Genomic DNA, 22,536 nt, shown 5'->3' with positions numbered 1-22,536 from the left:
AATTCCTTTCTATCTCTTTTGTGTCTCTTCCTACTGCTCCCTGATCTATGCCCAGTACCTCAAGTCCCCTAAATGCACTGTCTTTCATGCTGTCTTAGTGTTCTACCACCATATCCAATAAGTACCTACTCGTATCGAAAGATTCATCGTGCCCCCACCTTGAATAAGCTTTTCCCGACTCTCTGTTAACTGTTCCTTTCTTTGTACCCACATGGAATATTGCAATTTTAAAAAAGGACAGTACTTTACTTGTTTTATGTTGATTTCATATACACATACTGTAATTTCCTTGAGTATGGGGTCCTGTCTTCTTATGTATCTATTTGTAGCACCAAGCACAGTGCCCAGCATAGGGTAGGCATCTCTGAGAGAAAGAATAAATATATAAGCATGGAATGAATACGAGGGATACAGGGAACCTGTCTATAGTTTACTTGGTGACGCCTAAAATTTGTTTATCATGAAAAAGCAAAGTTTAAAATGAAACACCTCTAAGAGACTAGACAGCATTCACAGTATGGGCTAAGAAATGATATCAGAATCATTCTTGTGATAGAGGGCCCAAGAGGAAGCAGATGTGGGCCTCTGAAGGATATTCTTTGAGGGATATGGGCACAGACAAGAGGTCAGGGAGGTTCCAAGAGAAGAGGAGCAGATTTTATCTGTTAACAGACATCTGAGTTACAAATACAGAGGAGCATGAAAGAACAAGAAGGCTTACCCTTGGACAAATGCTTCCCTCTTAGGCTCAATTCACACGCAGGAGACCTTTTGATGTTGTTTACAAGTCAGACTATCATTTCACTTCAAACAATATCCGTAGCCTGTGTATATCTCCTGTCTCTTCTAGCTGAGCTCTCTCTGGTGAAAAATGATGAATTCCTCTAAGTTGGAGTCAAAAGCCATTTGAAACTCCTGTCTGTGAAAGATTATCAAATGAAAGATATGAAATCTGAGAGATTTTTTTCTCTGTCTCAAGACTGTCCTCCTGGCTTAAAAACCCGGCTGGTGCTAGTAACACTATGAATCTGGTGAGGGCGGTGGAAGAGTTCTAACCCTACCCTACCTCCTTTTTTCTCTGGTTTTTATTTTATAACCAGCCTAAGGGGCTCAGAGTTGCTAACATGCCCATTGTCAGTAATTACTGTCAATACCAATGTTGATCCCAAAACAAGGATTCATTTCAGTCAAACCACTAAAATTTCATTTGACTCCATGAGAGTTTTTTCAATGGAGTTATAAAAGCATTTTTGCTCATACCCTAAAGTATTACTAGTTGGAGACTGAATTGGATTTCATAAAGATTTATGAACACTTCCAAAGTGACTTAACAGCTGAAAGCCATTTAGTAACTTTTTCCATGTCTGCATAAAATGTGAGTCCCATGGAAGTGACCGTTATGAAAGAGCAGTGACATAGATTTGGATCATTTCTGCCCAGATTTTGCTCTGTCTACCACAGGGCTCATGGCTCTGTGACATATCAGGTGCTCCTGAAGGATTACCCAAGCTTGCTGAAGACTTGGATGCAATTAAATGTTGGGATAACCCTAATTATTGGCAGAAATGTAGAAGGGGCAATTATGTCTCAAGTGTGAACAACCTGAAAATTATTCTGAGTAGGAGATGAAGCAGATATATTTTTAAGTAATTTTTTAAGTTTACTTATTTATTTTGAAAGAGAGAGGGCATGAGTGAGGGAGGAGCTGAGAGAGAGGTAGAGAGAGAGAGAGAATCCCAAGCAGCCTCCACACTGTCCGTGCAGAGTCCAATGTAGGGATAGTGAGATCATGACCTGAGCAGAAATTAAGAGTCAGGTGCTCCTGAGTGAGGAGCTCAGTGGGTTAAGCATCCAACTCTTCTTAATTATTTAGAAATGCTTTATTTACTTTTGAGAGAGAGAGAGAGAGAGAGAGAGAGAGAGAGAGAGAGAGAGAGAGAGAGACAGCATGAGCAGGGGAGGGTCAGAGAGAGAGGGAGACACAGAATCTGAAGACAGACCCCAGGTTCTGAGCTTGCTGTCAGCACAGAGCCTGATGTGGGGCCCGAACCCATGAACTGTGAGATCATGACCTGAGCTGAAGCTGGAAGCTCAATGGACTGAGCCACCCAGGCGCCCCAAGCATCCAACTCTTGATATAGGCTCAGGCTGTGATCTCACAGTTGTAATCTTGGGGTCATGATTTCTTGGTCATGAGATCAAGCCCTGCATTGGGCTCCCTGATGAACATGGAACCTCCTTGGGATTCCTTCTCTCTCTCTCTCTCTGCCCCTTCCCTACTCATGCACACATGTTGATGTTCTCTCTCTCTCTTAAAATAAATAAACATTAAAAGAAAAAGAATCAGATGTTTAACCAACTGAGCCACCCAGGTGCCTCTGTTTTTATTCTTGAATATAAGTAGGTCAGGTGATCCAGAATTATTTTTAATAAAAAGACTCATTATTAAAATTTGACTTACATGGATCTAGAAAGTCATTCTGTATAATTTCATTCCTCAGGCTTATTACCAGTACTTTTCTCTTACGCACAGGAAAGGCATGACGCTAGGTAGAGTGGCTTCTCTAAATGGCCTTGACACAGTAGTGAAGAGTTTGAATTCTCAAGTCTTCCCTAATTTGTAAGGAAAAAATGTAAATCTGAATCCAACTAAGCATAGAATTAAACAAGTACTGTCAACCCATAAAGGCAAGATTTCCTTAGATACTGAGCTTCTCTCCTCTATACATGGCATAGGAACTCAAGTGTATTGGAAAGAAATAGGTAAAAAAAAAAAAAAAAAAAAAAGTAAATTTCAATATCAAACCAGATCTTGAATCTTATCTCAGTCATGTATTAACACTGTAACAGGTATGCCCTCCTCTCTGGACAATGTCCATATCTTTAAGATACCAAAGCCAGTCAAAACAAATCAGACATGCTTCAGCTTGGTTCACAGTCACTACCCAGGCACATTCAGACCTGCTCATGTTTTGTCCATTTCCACCTGTTTCCATAAACTTAGTTTTGCCTTTTTTTTTTCCATTTCTATTCTTCATTTGAATGGATTGATCTTAGTTTCTCTAACTCAAATTTGAGGAAGGTCCTTCTGGTTTTGTCTAATGTGGTTCCCAGAGACCTGAACCCTGGCACCCCCCTCAGATGGCTGTCCCTCTAGATAGGCCAGTCCAGTGTCCTTATAAGGGACAGCCTTGAGCTAGTCAGTTAACACTTTGGAAGCCATTGTCTCATCTCTAAAATGAAAGAAATTATTCTACATCACTCAATATTTTCTTCTAAGGATCAATAAAGTTAGAACATTAAACCTATAATAAGAAAGTTTACTTAAGGAGCCAAGAGTAAGACTGGTAAGACAGCAGCAGGGAGACTGGTAACCAGTCCTGCTTAACTGGTTAAGTATTCTCTGTAGCAGAGTACTGACTGCAATTTTTAGCTGAGATGCTTCTAGGTCAGAGTTCTGCATGTTATCAAAACTGGTATCTCAGCACTCTGTACTAGGAATAAAAGCATCACCTAGGATTCACTAAGCTCACAGAGGAATAATAATAATACTATTAACTTTAAATAATATCAGATAGGCTGCAGACTTCTGATACTAAATTTTCAATCTCTCCTCTCTGAAGCATCAGTAGTAATCTTTACTTTGCTCTGGCCAAAGGGGAAAACAAAAACAAAAGTGGTTATTAGCATGGTCAGTGCTATCTCTTATCTATTTTCTTGACCTGGTTCCTACCCATTCTTTACCTCTATGCCCCAGTCGTGATGACATCACGTGAATGAGAGCTGGGTGGCACTTCCTTTTTTTAGGGAGTGAATCCTAAATATGGAGGCTTCTCAGTTTTTTACGTACAGTTTCTCAAAGTCCAAGCTCCATTAATAGAGGTTACAGTGTTCTCCGATTATACTACAAAATGGTCTTTAATTTGGTCTGCACTGCTGCAGAAATGTTCTGTCTCTGCAGTTCTCGGCGCCCCAGAGATCTAAGTGTTTGTGATCTGTCTAGGTGTCTCTGAGTTGACAGTGCTGCTCTTCGTTGCTCCTCTTCATGAGAAGAGTAACTTCCAGATTAAACTTAAGATGAAAATCATGTCCCTATATATATTTTTTAATTTAAAAGTGTAGCTTTGGCTACCGTGATGCATTTCGTATGGTTTCCTTTTGCACCATACAATGCCTCTGGGATCTCAAGCTTTACTGATCATTATTTCACAGCTACCTTAGTGCGGCTTGGACAAAGTACTTTGTAAACTGTAAAGATCCATACAAGTACAATTTATTTTTTGATCGTTTATCAGAAGACCACATCTAGAAGAGTACAAAGGGAAATGAGTCCTGGGGAAGGCAATTGTGAAACACTAGTAAAGGAAAAACCTATTTCTTTTCTCTACATTAATCACTTCTGACACCAAACGTGTGGGTTTTCCATACCAGGTGATTCTCCAGTTCTCTGCAGAAGCTAGCTGGATCTGCTAAGATTTAATTCAAAATTTGACACTGACACCTGCAGTTAGTTTAGACCTAGCAGGCTAAGGGCTCAGTCCCACACAAAAAAAGGTACCAGTAGAAAGCCTGAGCCTCCCCTACTTCTGACTGCCTGGTTAAAAATCAGTCATCCCCGTGTTCAATAGTTAGCTAGATTGGTTTACAAAACTCAGAGAAACACGGATTTATCGGTTTATCACAAAGGATACAACTCACAAATCGCCAGATGGAAGAGATGGATAGGGCAAGGTACAGTGGGGGGGGGTATGCAGAGCCTCTGGTCCTTTCTGCGCACACCACTCTCCCAGAACCTCAGTGTTCACCACCTCAGAAGCTTTCCATGCCCCAACATTTAAAATTTTTATGAGGTTCCAATATATAGACACCGCTGATTAAATCATTAGTTCTTAGTGATTGAACCCAATTTCTACCCTTCCTGTTCTCTCCTTGCAGGTTGGGGGATGGGGCTGAAAGTTCCAACCCTCTAATCACATGGTTGGTTCTGCTAGCAACCAGGCCCGGTTTTCAGAGGCTTTCCAAAAGTCAACTTTTTCCTTACACAGCTCTTCCAGAAGCTGGAAAGAAAACCCAAATACTATAATCAAGATGCTCCTTTCACCTTTATCACTTTGGAAATTATGAGATTTTAGGAGCTCTGTCTGGGAGCTGGGGACAAAGAGCAAACTATAAGGGCACCTAGGTAGCTCAGTCAGTTGAGCATCTGACTTGATTTCAGCTCAGGTCATGATCTCACGCTTTGTGGATACAAGCCCCACATTGGGCTCTGAGCTGACAGTGTGGAGCCTGCTTGGGATTCTCTCTCTTTCCCTCCCCCGCTCATGCTCTCTTTCTCTTCAAAATAAGTAAACAAACTTAAAAAAAAACACAAAGATTTTCCCTTTCTCTCTGCCCCTCTTGCCTGCCTGTACTCTCTCTTTCAAAAAGAAAAAAAAAAGGAAAATACAAATTTCTTTTTTCTTTTTTTGGAAAATACAAATTTCTTATCTTTCATATATCACACCTAGAAGAGAGTGTTATCCAACTCTGGAAAGAAAAGTTAAACATTTCTATTTTGTACATATTTAACTTAGCCAGCATATGATAAATAAAAGATAGATGATTGATTGATAGATACGCAGCCAATTATAGATTTTGTTATGTGGATATATAAATGTTGACATTTATTCAAGATTCATATTTTTCTTCTTATAGTTGCATCATCTCACCTTCTTCAATGGTTATCAACTGAATTGAACACCCTACACCTGCCTATCTGCCTGTGTGATTTCCTGATTCCTGCTGCAGGTTCTGAAAGAACAGAGTTCTCCAGGTGTGTATGGTAACTGACAACAGTCATATTTTGGAAATGGAAATAATGTTAATGACAATCTAAATGAACCCTTTCATCTTAATAACAAAGAAGTTATAAGAAATATAAAAACCATTGCATTATTAGACTTCAGGTCTCCCAAATCACTGCATGGTCTAAAACTGGTTTTTAAAAACTCTGCCAGGGTGCCTGAGTAGCTCAGTTGGTTAAGTGTCCAACCCTTGATTTCTGCTCAGGTCATGATCTCATGCTGTCAGGCTCTGCACTGACAGCATGGAACTTACTTGGATTCTCTCTCCCCCTCTCCCTTTCTCTCAAAATAAATGAATAAACATAAAAAGAAAAGAAAAGAAAAGAAAAACAGAAGCCTGTCTATTCTGGGGTGCCTGTGGCTCAGCAGTTAAGCATCTGTGCTATCAGCACGGACACTACTTGGGATTCTCTCTCCCTCTCTTTCTCTCTCTCCTGCAGTCATGCTTTCTCTCTCTCTCTCCCTCAAAATGAATAAACAAAACAAAGCAAACCAGCCTATTCTTGCTATGAAGCATGAAAATAGTAAGAAATAGGGGCTCCTGGGTGGCTTAGTCAGTTAAGTGTCCAACTTTGACTCAGGTCATAACCTCGCAGTTCATGGGTTCAAACCCCACGTCAGGCTCTGTGCTGACAGTTCAGAGCCTGACGCCTGCTTCAGATTCTGTGCCTCCCTCTCCACTACCCCTCCCCTGCGCACTCTCTATCTCTTTCAAAAAATAAATAAATTTTTAAAAATTAAAAAAAATAGTAAGAAATATCCCTCTAGTCCATAAAGAAAATGTTTATATTTTTATTATGTTGAATCAGTATCACTGTCCTTTGGACAATAATAAAAATATGCATCTGAAATGGATTCTTTTTCACTTATATCCACTATTCTAATGAGTTCCTTATGAACAACATGTGGCTTCAAAACCAAAATAGTTTTTCTAGTTTCTTTAAACAAAGGAAATTTACTTTACTGTGCAACTGTTATAAACAAAGCTGATTTTCAGTATGCACCAAAAATAGAATATCCAATCTGTCTGCTGGTCTTCTAATACAGACAGGAGCTAGAGCTAAAATTAGTTCCGGTAGTATAATTCTTTATGTTTTACTAATCCAAATTAGAAATAATGCTAAAGTTTCTGTATGATTTTAAACAATTCAGGAAACTTCGATGCATTAAATTATTTGTCTTATTTCTCACTATTATCCTTGTGAAGTTGTATAGCTCTTTACCACTAGTTACATTCCTACTATTTATCAATGATATTTTAATCTCTGCAGTTCTCTTATCTTTAATCTGGTCTACAAAGCATAATCTTCTGTGTGCTCCCAAAGTGGTCTGGTTTAAAACGAAGAAAAGAAAAGAAAGAAAGTTAGATAAAGGGAAGATTAAACTAGATTTTTTTCCCTTTAGTCCCCCCACCAAACATTTAGCTACTTTGTCGTGATTTTTTTACAGTTAGGTACTTTGAATATGTCACTATTACATTATATAATTTGTGCTGTTTTCACAATGCATTTTGTTTGTTGCTTTGAAATTGTTTTCTGGTTTCAATTTGGTGTGTGTTGTCTAATTAGATTGCCAGCAATTCAAGAATAAGAACATATCTTTAACTTCTCTTATGTCTTCAAAGTGCTTGGAACACATGTATGTAAATGTTTGTTGTGTGATATAACTTCACCCACGATTAACCAATTTTACACTGTGTATTCGCCACTTCCTTTTCCGGAATGCCTAGGAACACTGTTTCTCCCAATGAGGTCATTGCATGAGAGCCTTTAGATAAGACGTGTTGTGTAGCACTTTTACACTGACTCTACTCTCTGATACTAGAAGAGAGTGATACTGTGAACCATCTGTGTGTCATGTGAGCCTCTGAGATGTCTGGGTGGACCGGTTGTTAAATCATTCCAGTGCACAGATCCAATCTTCCAGGTCAGATTACTTATGAGATAAAATGTTGTCAAATAATAACTATGTGCTCTGAGGGGAAAATAGTTTTGTGCCGTCTTCTATATGCTGTAACAAGAGGAGCAATTGTTTATTTTTCTGAACTGAAGAATGAAATAGACTTGGTTTAAGAAGTTATAAAGTATCAGTAGTTTCAGGAGTTTCGAAAAAATTATAAAAAGAAAATTTCTCAAAATTGTCCTTCTACTCCAGAAAAATTGCCCCAAACATCCCAGCCAGAGGAAGCCCTTCTGTCTGTTGAATTTCTCCGTTATGTACTGTTTTGTATGGCATTTGGTACCTACTGGTTGAAGTAGTTATTTCTCCATCTGTTGATTTTCCAAACTAAAGGGAATATTTCCAGAAGGAAGGAGAAATAGGCTATGTTTGGAGTAGGTCAAAAGAAAGTTAGTTTGAGGCCAAGCATGGACAGTATTAAATCCCAGATAAGAAATTCTAATTTAATTGGGTTGAGTTGGGGAAGGAACCATCAAGAGTCCCTGAGGGGAGAAATGATATATTCATAGTTATGCTGTAGAAACATGTCATCTACTTACGTATTGAAAAGTCACAACTAAAAACAAAAAATATGTATTATTATTTATTGCCTTTGGCCTTTTGGAATGCACATCAAAATAATCGACAAGGATCCCAAATCTGTATACCACATTATGCATAGTGTCTGTCAACCACACATAATAAGTGTTGAATAAGTACTTATCGAATGAGTGAATAAGTAAATATAAGCAATTACAGACAGAACATTGCTTTTATTAACTTACATAAGCTTCCACATGAGTCAGTGGCCCTGAGCTCGTATTTCCATACATTGTTTATTTCTACAGGTACTTTATTTCTATATAAATTATATCACTAATGATGATGATGATGATAAGAAAAGAAGGATGAAAGAGTGAGGACTGTTATTTATTCTGTACTCATTATGTGTAAGTGCTTTACTCATTTTCCCCAACCAACCAGAGAAAACTTAAGAGAGAAAAAACCAGGTTTGAGCAACACCAGCAAACCACCCAAGGTTTGGATTGGCAGTTGTAACAGACTCCTGCAGTGACCAGTGACCAGTACCTGGGGTTACCTGCGCTCCCTGCGCTGGGTGGGCAGTGACAGCACTCGGCAGCCTCCCAGGGAGCCGTGTCCCTCCTCTCTGCCTGAGGACTCCTCCAGTACCTCGGAGTGTGCCAGCCTACAAACAGGTGCCATCTATAGGTGTGGCGAAGTCAGCCTTTCACCAGGAGAGCCTGAATCCGGGGATAAATGTTCCCGCCTCTCATTTTTCCAGTGAGGAATTCTAGGGTGTGTTCCACACAGTTTTGCAGCAGGTTTCTGAACTCTTATGACTGAGAAGATGTTTTGTTTAATGTTTCTTAAAAGCAAACATGCCATTGATATTTATATTCAAGCATCAGGAAATCTGATCTAATAGTATCTTTTGGGATAAAAGAATTGGAGCTTCCTGTTTGTGGGTGAGAACTTTATCACTGTAAAAACAAAACAAAACAAAACAACAAAAAGCCCTTGTACTGTCTTACTTTGAACGCCCCTAGGGCAGACCTTGGGACTAGCGCTTAAGTGCAGACAAGTTACTGAGGGAAGGGAAGGAGGTGCCTCAGGAGGGTAGATTAAAGGGAGGCAGGAAAAAAAATTTAAAAAAAAATAAAAGGAGGCATAGATTGTAAACATTTTCCTTATGCATCACTAGTTGTTTTACATATTGCATGCTTTACTTCAGGAATGTTTATATTTATTTATTTATTTATTTATTTATTTATTTATTTATTTATTTTTGAAAGAGAGCACAGGTATGAGTGCGGGAGGGGCAGAGAGAGGGAGAGAGAGAATCTTAAACAGGTTCCACACCAAGTGCAGAACCTGACACCGGGCTCCATCCCACAACCCTCGGATCATGACCTGAGCCAAAATCAGGAGTCAGGCCCTGAACCAACTGAGCCACCTAGGTGTCCCTACTTCAATTATTTTAAAAAGTAAGGAAAAAGCAAAACAGGGGCACCTGGGTGGCTTGGTCAGTTCAGGGTCTGACTCATGGCTTTGGCTCAGGTCATGATCTCATGGTTTCCTGAGTTCAAGCCCCACACTGGATGCTGCACTGGCAGCACGGAACCTGCTTGGGATACTCTCTCTCCGTCTCTCTCTGCTCCTACCCCACTCACTGTCTCTGTCTCTCTCAAAATAAACTTAAAAAAAAAAAGGAAAAGAAAAAGTATGGGGCACCTGGGTGGCTCAGTCACTTAATCATCTGACTTCAGCTTAGGTCATGATCTCAGGGTTCGTGGTTCAAGCTCCATGTCAGCCTTGGAGCCTGCTTTGGATTCTGTGTCTCCCTCTCTCTGACCCTCCCCCACTCATGCTCTCTCTCTCTCTCTCTCTCTCTCTCTCTCAAGAATAAACATTAAAAAAATTTAAAAAGAGAAAAAGTAAAACAAAAGAAAAAATAACACTTGCTAGACAAAACTATGATTATTCAACCTTCTCAGGCTCATCTCTAAAACTCACCCACCATTATCCAAACACTTTCCCTCTTTTCTCTCCATTCCCACTCTTTCCTCTGTTGCTTTTGTTTTTTTTCTTTTACAGTATCACCATTGTCTCAGTCGCCTGTCCTAAAAATGCCAGCCATACTTTATTTCTCCTTATATTACCTATACTTGATGATTCATATCAACTTTTTACCCAATGTACTATACCAATCTTTATTTTTTCTGCCCAATACTTACCTAAACTTGGGTCTCGAGATTGCCCTTTGTGCCTACACCATTTGTTAGCAACCAACTGTCCCTTCTCCCCAATGTATGTGACATTCACATTTGACTATATTGTCTGGTTCTGTGAGGCATATCATCCGTCTCCTTGAAAATTACAAGCTGCTTAAGAGTAAGACCTATCTTTGTATGTCTTTGCATCTGCCAAGAGACCTAATACATTGCTTTGCATGTAATAATGCATGACAATGAACTCATAAACATCCAGGTTTCTCTCTACTTATGGCATTAATGATGTAAAAAGTCCAAATCACGTCAGGGCCATTCAGAAACTACTTATGGACCAGTTGCTCTGTGCGTCAGAATGTCAGGTGCTGGAGATTTAGTGGGGAACAACTGCAACAACACAAGTGCTCTGTGCTCAGATTCTAGAAGGACAGACAAAATGAAAGAGTAAATACGTGTATGATTAAGAGTTAAAGAGCTCTGAAGAGAAAGAATGATGTGGTGACCTCTGTTAAATGGACAGTCAAGGAAGTCCTCTGTGAGGAGAACTTTAGGTAGAGACTGAAGAAAGAAAAGAATTGTGTGAATCAGAGGTTGTGTGTCCAGGCAGAAGGAGCAATATGGACAAAAGCCCCATGGGTGAAAACACTTTGATGCATTTGGGAAATTAAGAAAGGCCTCTGTGGCTAAAGCAAAGTGACCTGGGGCAAGTGGCCAATGGCAATTTTACGAAGTCATAGGGTACTTGTGGGCCACGTGGGTTTGTACTGGAAGAGCAGTGAGGGATTATTTAAAGGAGTAGCGTGCATGATTTGATTTAGAATTTTAGTTCACTTCAGCTTCTCTGTGGAAGATTGATAGTGTGGGGAGGGACGAGTAGGGAAACCAGGTAACAGATTATTGAGGAGCCCAGATGAAGTTTCTGCACATGGAAGAGAATACCAGCAGGACAGAAGAAGATAAACAGATGAACCTGAGATTCATTCTGAAGGTTGAATTGCTAGACCTTGATGATAGATGGATTAGATGTAGGGAAGAGAGAGAGGAAGAAACCAAGGATTATTTTCCAAATTTCTGGTGTGAACAACTGGGCAGATGGAGTACTACTTATTAGAAAGGAGGACATTGGGTGGAGGAATAGTTTAGGCTTGGATGAGGAATGGAACTCAGTGTTAGATGTGTTATGTTCACAAGGGCTGCTAGATATCCAAGCAGAGAGGCACTAAACCTATGTTCACAAAACACATGAACCTGGCGCTCTCAAGAGAGACATGGAGACATGAACTGGGGATTCATGGTGGTATTTAATAATATCACATAGCTGGTATTGAAAGATGCAGGAAATAGGTTAAATCTCCTAAAGAGGAAAGAGGAGAAAGAGAAGGAATCAGGGCTCAGAATGGAGCCCTGGGGCTTTATAACACATGTGTTGTAGAGAAAGGGGCCAGCAAAGGACACTCATAGTGGCTGGATAGAAAGGGGGAAAAAAAATCTCAAAAAGGTAGTATTCCAAGAAGAGAGGTTTTAAAGAAAGAGGATTGTTTATTCTGAGAAGCTGGGTGAGTCCTTATTAGAATCCTCTCTACTGGGAAGGACTTCTTACCAAGGATAGAGATCATCTGCTATTTCATCTTTTACTCTTGAGTACTTGGTGAGGCAAAAAGTTGGCATTTGAAATCTAATGATTAAATAGATTAATTGAATGACTGCATATTTAAGCTTAGTTGAAGGTGAAGGGTAGGCATAAGTCATTTTGAAAAGTCCTCCTCCCCATCCATGCTACTTCCCCCACATGATTCTCACTTGCCTACAAAAGCGTGGATTAGAGACATAGCAGTATCTTCAGGCTTTGTCAAAGCAACGTGTCAAAGCATTTTTTCCACTGACTTAAGAAAAGTGAATTGTTCTATAAGTCTCGGAGGAAGGAAACTCAGGGCTAACATAGCATGTGAAGTAGTTATGGGTGGCTTTTCTGGAATAGTGGTGAAATTATAACCCTAATCATAACCATAATCACAGAAATTAGTTCTTGCCCTATCAAGTGTCCTAATGACTGCTATTCTTCTTCTTAATTATACAATGAAAAAAATGGATTGAGTGGATTTCATTGATAAGGGATTGATAAAAGAGGGAAAGAAAGAGGTAGGTGTTGAGGTCAGTGGCGTGGTTAGAGTCTGAAGGGTGTGGGAGTGCATTCGATATATCTGCTTCTCAAGCCTCAACTGAAAATGTTGTGGCTGCAAGCATGAGGGACTGCTGACTTCAGCATGATGACAACCTCAGCTAGTTGTAGAACTGGGTTGAAACCACCACATAGATCTACGCAGAAAGAAATATACGCTGAGGGGAAAAATAGACTCTTCACCATTGGCCCTGATAGCTACTTTTCTGGAAGCCATTTCATTTCATTTTTACAATGGGTTTATCACACAGGGTCTTTTTTTTCTTTTACTTTGTTACAAATCATGAGGGTTACTATTCCTCTTGTTTTATCTGTTGGCCAAAGAGTAAAACTAATTGGGTTGGGTTTAGCTAGACTATCCCAACATTCCACAAACATCTCAAACTCTACCTGTCTAAAACCTAGTTCATCTACACCTGCCCATTGTACACATTCACATGTGCACTTCACATGTGCTTTTTCTCTATGAATTAGCACCATATACCCAGGTCCCAAACAGACACACTCTGACTCCTTCTCAGCTTTACATTCATATTTACCAGTACTATCACCAAGTTCTATTGGGTTCCAATCTCTCAGATATCTCTTGAATCTATTTTTTCTCCATCCCTCCTTCCTAGTTTAGGCCACTGCCATCTTGACATGCACTGTTGCAGGAACCTCCCAAATTAGTTTGTGTGCATTCAGTCTTTTCATTGCACATCTGAAATCCTTCAACAGCCTCCTAGCCACCCTAGCACAAAGCTAAAAAATTCCTAACCTGGCTTAGGATGTTCACGATGTGTTCCTGCTTCCCTAGTCAGCTTCCTGCGGTACTGACCTGTGTGTGGGTGGCTAAGTGATCCAGCCAAGGCTGGATCTCCTTTATCTGGGCCTGTGGGCACCATCCCTCCTCCTTCCTCTCAAACTGCTCAGCCTAATTCACCCCTCATTGTCCTTAAAATATCTTTTTAAGTGTCCCCAAGGCATTCAGAACTTTAGTCATCCAAAGTTTGTCTATCATCCACTTGTCTAAAAATTTACCTGAAGGCTTGTTCTGCCTTGCTCATGGTGGAATCCTGTGGGCCTAGCATTGTGACTGCTCAATAAATATGCTGAAAAGATGAACAAATATTTTAGTCATGTGTCTGCCATTACAACTTAAGATGTGCTGTTTCAGTTTGGTTTTAATGGGCCCTTTTTCTTTTTTCTTTTTAAATTCATATAGCAATAATTGATAACTGAACCTGCATCTCCTGCAAATATCAGCTTAACCAACTATGGCCGTCTGTCTGGTTGCTCTGGAAACTTAAGGCACATCTGGTTTGCACTAGGATAAAACTCATCACCCATTTCAGGTATTTGGTGCTGTGGCCTCCAGTGCATTTTCAGAGGCTCATTATGGTATCTGTCTCTTCACCTTCTACTGGGTGGGTCTACACCCCTGATGGCAGGTGTATCCGGTGGCAATGATGGATGCATGAAAGTAGGAGCATCAAGGACCAGAGTAAGATATCCGTTAAAGTGAGGCAAGTCAGCCCTTCCTTAACCCAGCCTCGCCGTTGGACTCAGCAACAGCCTAATAAACCTTGTGCCTTTCACTCTGACCAGCTCCCCACTAATGTGCCTCAGGAACGCAGCTTGTACTTTAGAGGAAGTTTGGGGAGGAAGGAAGTGGGCATAGATGGGTGCAGGGCACTGAGCCTTGAAGTGAATAGCCATAACGTCTTTCTTTGCCATTAAAATGTGCCTGAGAAGCTTTCAGGGAGTTCTTTTTGTTTTGTTTCAGATTGCGGGCCTCCGGTTAATTTCTCTAGTGGTTGGTTATGCCCCTGCAAATCAGAGATAGACCTTAACTATCCACGAGGAATTCAGGTGATTCCCTGCCTCCATCCTGGTGCCAGTGCTTGAGGCTGGTATTTTTTGGGCCACACCGGGCAGGCCACGGAGACCCTATGCTCATAGCTGTGTGCCCGCGGGGCAGGTTGGGGCAAGCAGGCCTTAACTAAGGTTAAAAGCCTAAGTCCCCGTGTCCCTTCCAGCTCCACTCCAGCAAAGCCCCGGAGCCCGGAGTCATCCCGCGTTCCTCGGGCTTGGAGGCCCCGGCCCGGATGCGCGTCCGACGCAGCCGAGGTTCCCCAGCGCCCCCTACAGCCGTGCGCGGGGTGAGACGCGCAGGGTCCTGTGTCTCCGCGCCACGCCCGGGACCCCACCCAGCGGCCGGCGCCCCGAGACCGCGAGAGCACCCGCACCTCCCGGCTGCAGAAACCGGTCGTGGGGCCCGGCGGGCGGGCTGCATCCCAGATCAAACCCAATTGCTCCGCCCGCGGCCGCCCGACCTCGCCTCCCTTCCTCGGTCCCTCCCTCCCTCCCTCCCTCCTTCCCTCCCGCCCGCCGGCGCCGGACACGCTGCACTTCTCTTGGGGCGCTCTTCCCCTTGGCCGACCGTCTCATCCCGCGCAACTTTGGGACAGCGGCCGTTTGGTGTTGAATGTTCTCCTCCGAGAGTGCATGGCTGGGGAAGCGAGGTGCGGGCCGGGTCCCCGAGGGGCCGCCGTCCGGGAGGCGGTGCTGCTGCTGCTGCTGCTGTGCCTGGGCGTCCCGACAGGGCGCCCCTACAACGTGGACATCGAGAGCGCGCTGCTCTACCAGGGCCCCCCCGACACCCTGTTCGGCTATTCGGTGGTGCTGCACAGCCACGGGGCGAACCGATGGTGAGTGGAGTGGGACTCGGCGCTCCGGCCACCCGGGAGCCGGGAGGGACGGCGCCTCGGGGGTTCCCGGCCGGGTTCAAACTTTCCTCCCTCTGGAGGAGCCAGAAGGGGAGCGCTGCGACGGCCAGCTCGCCGGCTCGGCCCGGGGAACGAGCCGGTCTCGGGGTGGCATGCCTCGGGCGCTCCGGCGCAAGGCCTGGAGCTCCGGGTCGGGGCGGCGCGTTGGGTGCGCGGTGGGCGGGGGTGTGGGGGGCACGGACCCGCTGCCAGCTGCAAGTCCGGGGAGCCCGGAGTTCAGTAGGCAGCACGGCTCACGTCTGCGTGCACGTGCACGTTTCTCGCCGTAGGCTCGTAGTGGGGGCGCCCACCGCCAGCTGGCTCGCCAACGCTTCAGTGGTCAATCCTGGCGCGATTTACAGATGCAAGATCGGAGAGAATCCAGATCTGACGTGCGAACAGCTCCAGCTGGGTGAGTTGGGTCTGGGGCGAGGGACGAGTGACCCTGGGGTAGCACAAGTCGTGGAAAAAGGCCGCGTTGCCTGTTCTAGTTTAAAGGGAATGATTTTCCCTCTTCACTCCAGAAACCGTCTAAGTTTGTTAATGTAGAAGTGACCCCCTCCTTTCTGTCAACATTTTTCCCCCTTTTGCTGATGGGAAGGATTGCAGTACTCGGGCAAAACTAGAGAGGAAAGTTTCTTGTGATAACATTCTCTTCACCTCTCCCTCTCCCCTTCTCATGTAAAACACATTTTAAATAAGTCTCTCGGCGCATTAGGGACTGGATCCAGCCAAGCCATCGCTTAAGAATTTTATTTCCATCTTTGACCTATCAGCCTTGTTAAAGAAAAGGCTAAGGGGCAGATCAGGGAACTCAGTTGGAATTGATCCCATATCCTGTCATTTAGCTTAAGGGCTTTCTACAACAGAAGATGATACAGTTTTATTTAGAATCTGAAATGTAAAAGAAGAGCACAAGGAAAATTTCGCATCTCCATTGTTCATATAATTTAAATGAGGACTAAGCTATAATTGTTAATTTTTCTCTCCCCCAATTCTCATGTTATATGCATACATCTATTTGAAGTCATTTTTTAATGTCTCTTGTTAGTTATGTGACAACTTGAAAACAAATGTATTTTTCGGGGCTCCTAGGTGGCTCAGTCCGTTAAGCAGCCGACTTCAGCTCAGGTCAAGATCTCATGTTAGTGAGTTTGAGTCCCACCTTGTGCCCTGTGCTGACAGCTCAGAGCCTGGAGCCTGCTTCTGATTCTGTGTCTCCCTCTCACTCTGCCCCTCCCCAGCTTACACTCTGTCTCTGTCTCTCTCAAAAATAAATAAAAACATTAACAAACAAACCAAATGTATTTTCATGGGGGAGAGGCAAAAGTTTCACATTTCTTTTTTTTTTTTTTTTTAATGTTTTATATTTATTTTTGAGGGACTGAGAGAAAGAGTGCGAGCAGGGGAGGGTCAAAGAGAGAGGGAGACACAGAATCCAAAGCAAACTCCAGACTCTAAGCTAGCTGTCAGCACAGAGCCTGACGCGGGGCTCGAACCCACGAACTGTGAGATCATGACCTGAGTCGAAGCTGGACACTCAACCAACTAAGCCACCCAGTCGGGTTGCATTTCAAAGCCAAAGCAAATTTGTTTTGCAGACACATGGGGGAAGCAAGGGGAACTGATATTAATTTAGACCTGTCTTGTTCCAAACACTGTTACACATGGCTATATGTATATGTTACTTAGTTTCTTTTCCCCTCAAAGCACCAGTGGGTCATGGTTGGCGCTGTTCCCACCTTACACATGAAGTAACTTTTTTCTAAAGTTACTCAGCTAGTGAGTGAAAGATGGGATCTCGGATCAGTCAAGCCAGCTTGGTTCCAGAGTCCAAGCCCTTTTCTTTCCTGGGTGCATCTTCAGCATAAACAGAGTTGAATGAGTTGATAGTCATCTGTAAATGGTGAATAAAAGGTTACAGTTGGTACCTTTTTCATATTTATCTTTGCCATAAATAGACTGTTGGGATAAGCTACTGCATCTTTAATCCCTTTCTTAGAGTAGTCTTTGCTTTTTCTCCAGCTGGGAAGCTGGTTCTTCTCATTTAGAATAAATTCAAAGAGCATGTCCATAACTCAGCATCCATAAAGTTCTAGCAGTTGTGTGCAGCATATAGAATAAGCCTTAGCCTCTCATTAATTGTCTTCCATTCTAAAAGGCAGACTGGGAAAGTGCAACATGTTCACAGACGTATCCATTTGGAATAATTCTGCAAAGCCTACTTTTCTTGTATGAGAGAGTTGTGGGATGTAGAATTATAGACTGGAGGAGACAAACTTGATCTGCCAGAGGACCTTGACAAAGTCTCAGCAAGGAGAAGTTGCCATTCCATTGTCCTGTCACGGCTTCCTGATCCGTGGCATCATAACTACTGGTATTTGGCATCTACTTCCTGTCTGGAAGGGCACCGAATCTATTTCTAGATGTTTGTGTTTAACTGGAAAGACCATGTCTAATATTACACACAATTTGAAATTAAAATGCCTGTCAAAATGCAAGGAAAACCTAAATTTGGGGGTATGTGGAGCATAGAGATTGACTACAGAAATATTCTCAGAGAAATGTGTCTGTGGTAGAGGTGCAAAAAGCACGAATTAAGTGAAGATATTTTGGATGGATAAATGAATAAAGGCAAAGTGGAAGTTTGTCATGAACCTGCTTGATGGATAAGAGAATAATTAGAAATAATAAGCCAAGTGATATTAAAAAAAATTTTTTTGAGACAGAGAGAGAGAGCTCAAGTAGGGGAGGGGCAGAGAGAGAGGGAGACACAGAATCTGAAGGAGGATCTAGACTCTCAGCTGTCAGCACAGAGCCTGACATGGGGCTCAAACTCATGAACTGTGAGATCATGACCTGAGCTGAAGTCAGATGCTTAACCGACTGAGCCACCCAGGTGCCCCCCCCAAAGGATATTTTTAACTTTCACATTTTCAGTCAGTACAAACAGGTATTGATTGAGATAAACAGCAAAAAGGAAGACAAGTTTTCCAGTCAATCCATTGGTTGAAATCACACTTATTGTGTTTGTAGCTTGTCCTATTTGCCAAAGAATTGACTGAAGTTGCCTCTCCTATAACATTTTAAACAATATATCTTCTGTTCCTTAAATAAAGAAACCGTGTTCCCATTAGGAACAAACTCAGAAGTCACCTGAAGCTGTAAAATAAGGGATTGGGGACAGAGTGTAGAAAGGAAGTACTGAAAACAATAAATTGGTAGTGAAAGATATTTAAGGATGTTCAGGTTTGTGAACTATGTAATATTTTCTATGAAGAAGCTTTAACAAAAATTTATGTAACTATGGACACACACAGTATTCTAATTCTGTGGATTATGAGGATGGCCTCAGTTTTCCTGTCTCAAATGTGGGTATCTATAATGTATAGAAAATACTTAGCTCAATACCTGATTCATAACCGACATTTAAAAAGCATTGATTGATTGATTTCTTTTTGTCTCTGTTTTCTACTTAAATCTGTATCTGTATGTTTTCTGTTATAGTCAGGTTGAGGGTCATAAGGACAATTAATAAAAGAAGCAAACAGTTAAATGTAAAAGTAAGAGGTAACAGTTGAAATGAAACATGGTGAGAAATATTTTCTTGTTGACTCAACCAACAGAATCTTATAACTAAATTTTGAGCTATGGTTGCCATGTTAGTAGGGTGTTTTCTTTCATTTGGAATGGCTTCACTTGCTATCATGGAAGTGAAGCTGGAAGATCTCTTAAAACAGTGCCCATCTCCTAGTAATTTAAGTATTATTCACATGGACTAGTCTTTAGGTTTCAGAATTTCAGATCAAAGTTTGAATCAGTTGGACTCCTCCCTAGAAAGAGGAGATCAATACCCTCCAATTACATGCCGCCACCATCCAGATGATGTTGTCCCACACTGTGGTTTATCCACAGTGGCCATAATCAGGAGCGAGCAGCGGATGCCCATTGATCTAAAATGTGCCGGGTGTAAGGTGTTGGGCGTAAGATGCCCCTTTCAGTGAGGTAAATTAACTGTAGAAGAGGTGCTTTGCGTTCTGCATGCAAACAGGCCTCCACCTCCTTGCCGGCCTGAGACGTGTCTCTCCTTTCACTTCTCCCCTACTTCCCTCTGTGAACCAAAGGAAGGTGGCGTCTCCTTGTCAGGAAAGCCTGAGCCCAGACTTGTTCGTGAACACTTTGTGTCCGAGGAAGCCATAGTGACTCCACGTGTCCAGTTGCTCTTCCACTCTGACACTCTGTATCCTTGCTGAGGCTTTTTAAAAAATGTGTATTTATTTATTTTGGGGGGGGGAGGGTCAGAGAGAGAGAGAGAATCCCAAGCACTCAAAGCTGGATCTCACAATCATGAGATCATGACCTGAGCTGAAATCAAGAGTCAGACCCTTAACTGACTGAGCCACCCAGGCACTTCTTGTTGAGGCTTTTTTAAAGGAAACTTTGATCACAGATGACTCCAGAACTATATGTAATCATAGACATGGATTACCAAAACTCAAAGCATTAGAATATAATAAAATACATAAATGGTTATAAAATTTTACTAAACAGATTGTCTTTATTTGGTTATTCAGAAGACATTCCAGATCTTTTATTACTTTGGAGTCACCACTAATAGCATTATATGTTTGCTACATGCACACACACACACACACACACACACACACACACACACGCACACACACTTCCCTGGGTGATAGAGTCTAAAGTTACGCAGTTACCCTGCCTAATATGGCAGCCAGTTGTCACATGTGGCTTTTGAGCATATGAAATGTAGCTAGTTTGCAGTGAGAGGTGCTAGAATATAAAATTAAATACTGGATTTCAAAGACAGTATAAAAAAATGTAAAATATCTCATTAATTTTTTAGATATTATATGTCAAAATAAATATTTCAATATTGATTACATATGTAAATGATAATATTTTGGATATGTTAAATTAGGTATATTTTTATTTTTATTTTTTTTAATGTTTATTTATGAGAGAGAGTGTAACAGCACAAACAGGGGAGGGGCAGAGAGAATGAGAAAGACACAGAATCTGAAGCAGGCTCCAAGCTATGAGCTGTCAGCACAGAGCCTGACCTGGGGCTCAAACCCACAAAACCATGAGATCATGACCTGAGCTGAAGTAGGATGCTTAACTGACTGAACCACCTAGGCGAACCATAAAGTAGATTTTTAAAAATCAGTTTTATTTATTTTACTTCCTAACGTGGCTACTAGAAAGTTAAACACTTCATATATGGCTTATATAATCATTTCTACTGGACAGCCTGGCCCCCAAGAAATATAAAGTCCCTGCAGGAGAAAACACTAACTTTGTAGCAGGTGCTTTCCCAGTGTCTGTATGTAAATGAATAGGACTTTCACTTTTCTTTCCCAGACAAGTGCTGTATAGTTACTAAACCTTTAAGGTTCTTGCTTATGCCTCTCTTTTCTTTACTGGAAAGAACAATGATCCATCACAAGTTAGTCATCATATTCCCCTTTAGATTTCTTTCTAGAATTTTATCACCCTAGTCAGCCTCCTGGCTTATATTACATAGCCTATTTGGAAGAGGTTAATTTAATTAGCATTGCGCCATTAAACTAATGATTACCTCATTCTCACTTCTGCCTGATTTACAGGAATTATTAGCTTAACATTAAAAGGCAAACGTCACCCTTCAAATAATGTTGCAACTTCAAATAATGTTCTTGATAACTTTCGTTTTTCATTTGCAAAACTCTTTAAAGTGTAGCTTATGAAGCTGGGACAGATTCAGACTGGTCATTTTGGAAAAACTGTCCCTGAACATAGGTTCTAATTATGCAGAAAATCAACACAGAGCTTCATCAATAAACTCTCATGTTAAGAAGCTTAAATTCCCTGATTTCCAGCAATTTCCCAAACTCCATCTCTAAAGGAATGCTTCCCACTGAATTTGAGAGATGAGGTTTTCTAAATGCATTTTGTTTTTTGCCTTAAGCTTACTTGATCACCAGCTTATATTCCTAATGACTAAAAACATCTTCCCTTAGCAACAGTTCTAGGGCCAGATATGGCAATCCATTGTTCATGTGGATTATTTATTCATGCAGTCATTCACTGAGGAGTGCCAAAAGGCCAGAATTTAGATGTAAGGAAGAAACATGGTCCTTGCTCCCAGGAGGTTTACAGTCTCTAACTTAGGTTCTTATAGGAAAGTATGGTGAAGAGATCTAATCTAATTAGGAAAATAAGGTGATGGCTTCCTGAGAAGTTGATGTTCAACTGGAGAACTGAATACAAACCAGGAATTGGCTAGAGGGAGAAGTTTATGGGAAAGAGTGCCAGACAGAGCAAGCGGTGTGTATGAAGACTGGAGGTCTTTGAGAGCATGGATCTTTGAAATGAAAGAAATATGCATATGATTGGACTTTGGTGTGTGAAGTGGCTGGTAGGTTGGAGAGCTAAGCAGGGATTATTTTTAGTACAAATCTGTGAGCTCTCTTTAAGGAGTATGAATTACCCATTGGTAATTAAAGCTGGGAAGTGACCTGATCAGACTTGTGTTTTATTTATTTTATTTTATTTTATTTTTATGTTTTTTATTTATTTTTGAGAGACAGAGAGAGAGACAGTGCGAGCAGGAGAGAGTCAGAGAGAGAGGGAGACAGACTCCAAAGCAGGTTCCAGGCTCTGAGCTAGCTGTCAGCACAGAGCCCAATGTGGGGCCCGAACACACGAACTGTGAGATCATGACCTGAGTCGAAGCTGGACGCTCAACCGACTGAGCCACCCAGGCACCCCATCAGATTTCTGTTTTAGACAGACACTTCTGGTTGTAGAATACTGAATGCTTTGGAGTCAGTGAGTCAAGGCTGAAGGTAGTGAGACCACAGTAGAAAGATTTTCTTACAATTTAGGCTATATATGATAACTGCTTATACTAAGGCAGTGGCAGCAAGAATGGAGCAAAACAGATATTCTACAGTTATTTAGAAGAGAGACTCAATAGGACTTGGTAATTATTGAAAGAGAGAGATGAAAGAGAAGGTTTCCAAAGGCATTACCCAAGGTTCTGACTTGAGCTGTTGGTTGGATGATGG

The 22,536-nt window shown here is 41.8% G+C and overlaps 1 protein-coding gene and 1 long non-coding RNA gene across 4 annotated transcripts in view; both read left to right on the top strand.

Annotated features, from left to right (window-relative positions):
- Positions 1–5,744, top strand: part of LOC115287656 — a 321,244-nt gene extending 315,500 nt beyond the window's left edge. The window contains exon 4 of the long non-coding RNA XR_003906579.1: positions 5,695–5,744. This is a non-coding gene — a long non-coding RNA (uncharacterized LOC115287656). The remainder of the gene's footprint in view (positions 1–5,694) is intronic.
- Positions 5,745–15,111: 9,367 nt separating this feature from the next.
- The window catches only part of ITGA4 (integrin subunit alpha 4), a 94,902-nt gene continuing 87,477 nt past the window's right edge, over positions 15,112–22,536 (top strand). For all 3 annotated transcript variants that reach the window (XM_029934306.1, XM_029934305.1, XM_029934307.1), the window contains exons 1-2: positions 15,112–15,403; positions 15,751–15,872. In XM_029934306.1, coding sequence (XP_029790166.1) covers positions 15,201–15,403; positions 15,751–15,872 — 325 coding nt within the window. In that variant the 5' untranslated portion in view covers positions 15,112–15,200. The remainder of the gene's footprint in view (positions 15,404–15,750; positions 15,873–22,536) is intronic.

This window comes from Suricata suricatta, chromosome 3, assembly GCF_006229205.1.
Source record: "Suricata suricatta isolate VVHF042 chromosome 3, meerkat_22Aug2017_6uvM2_HiC, whole genome shotgun sequence".
NCBI classification, from domain to species: domain Eukaryota; kingdom Metazoa; phylum Chordata; class Mammalia; order Carnivora; family Herpestidae; genus Suricata; species Suricata suricatta.
This window is presented reverse-complemented; position numbering and strand designations above follow the sequence as displayed.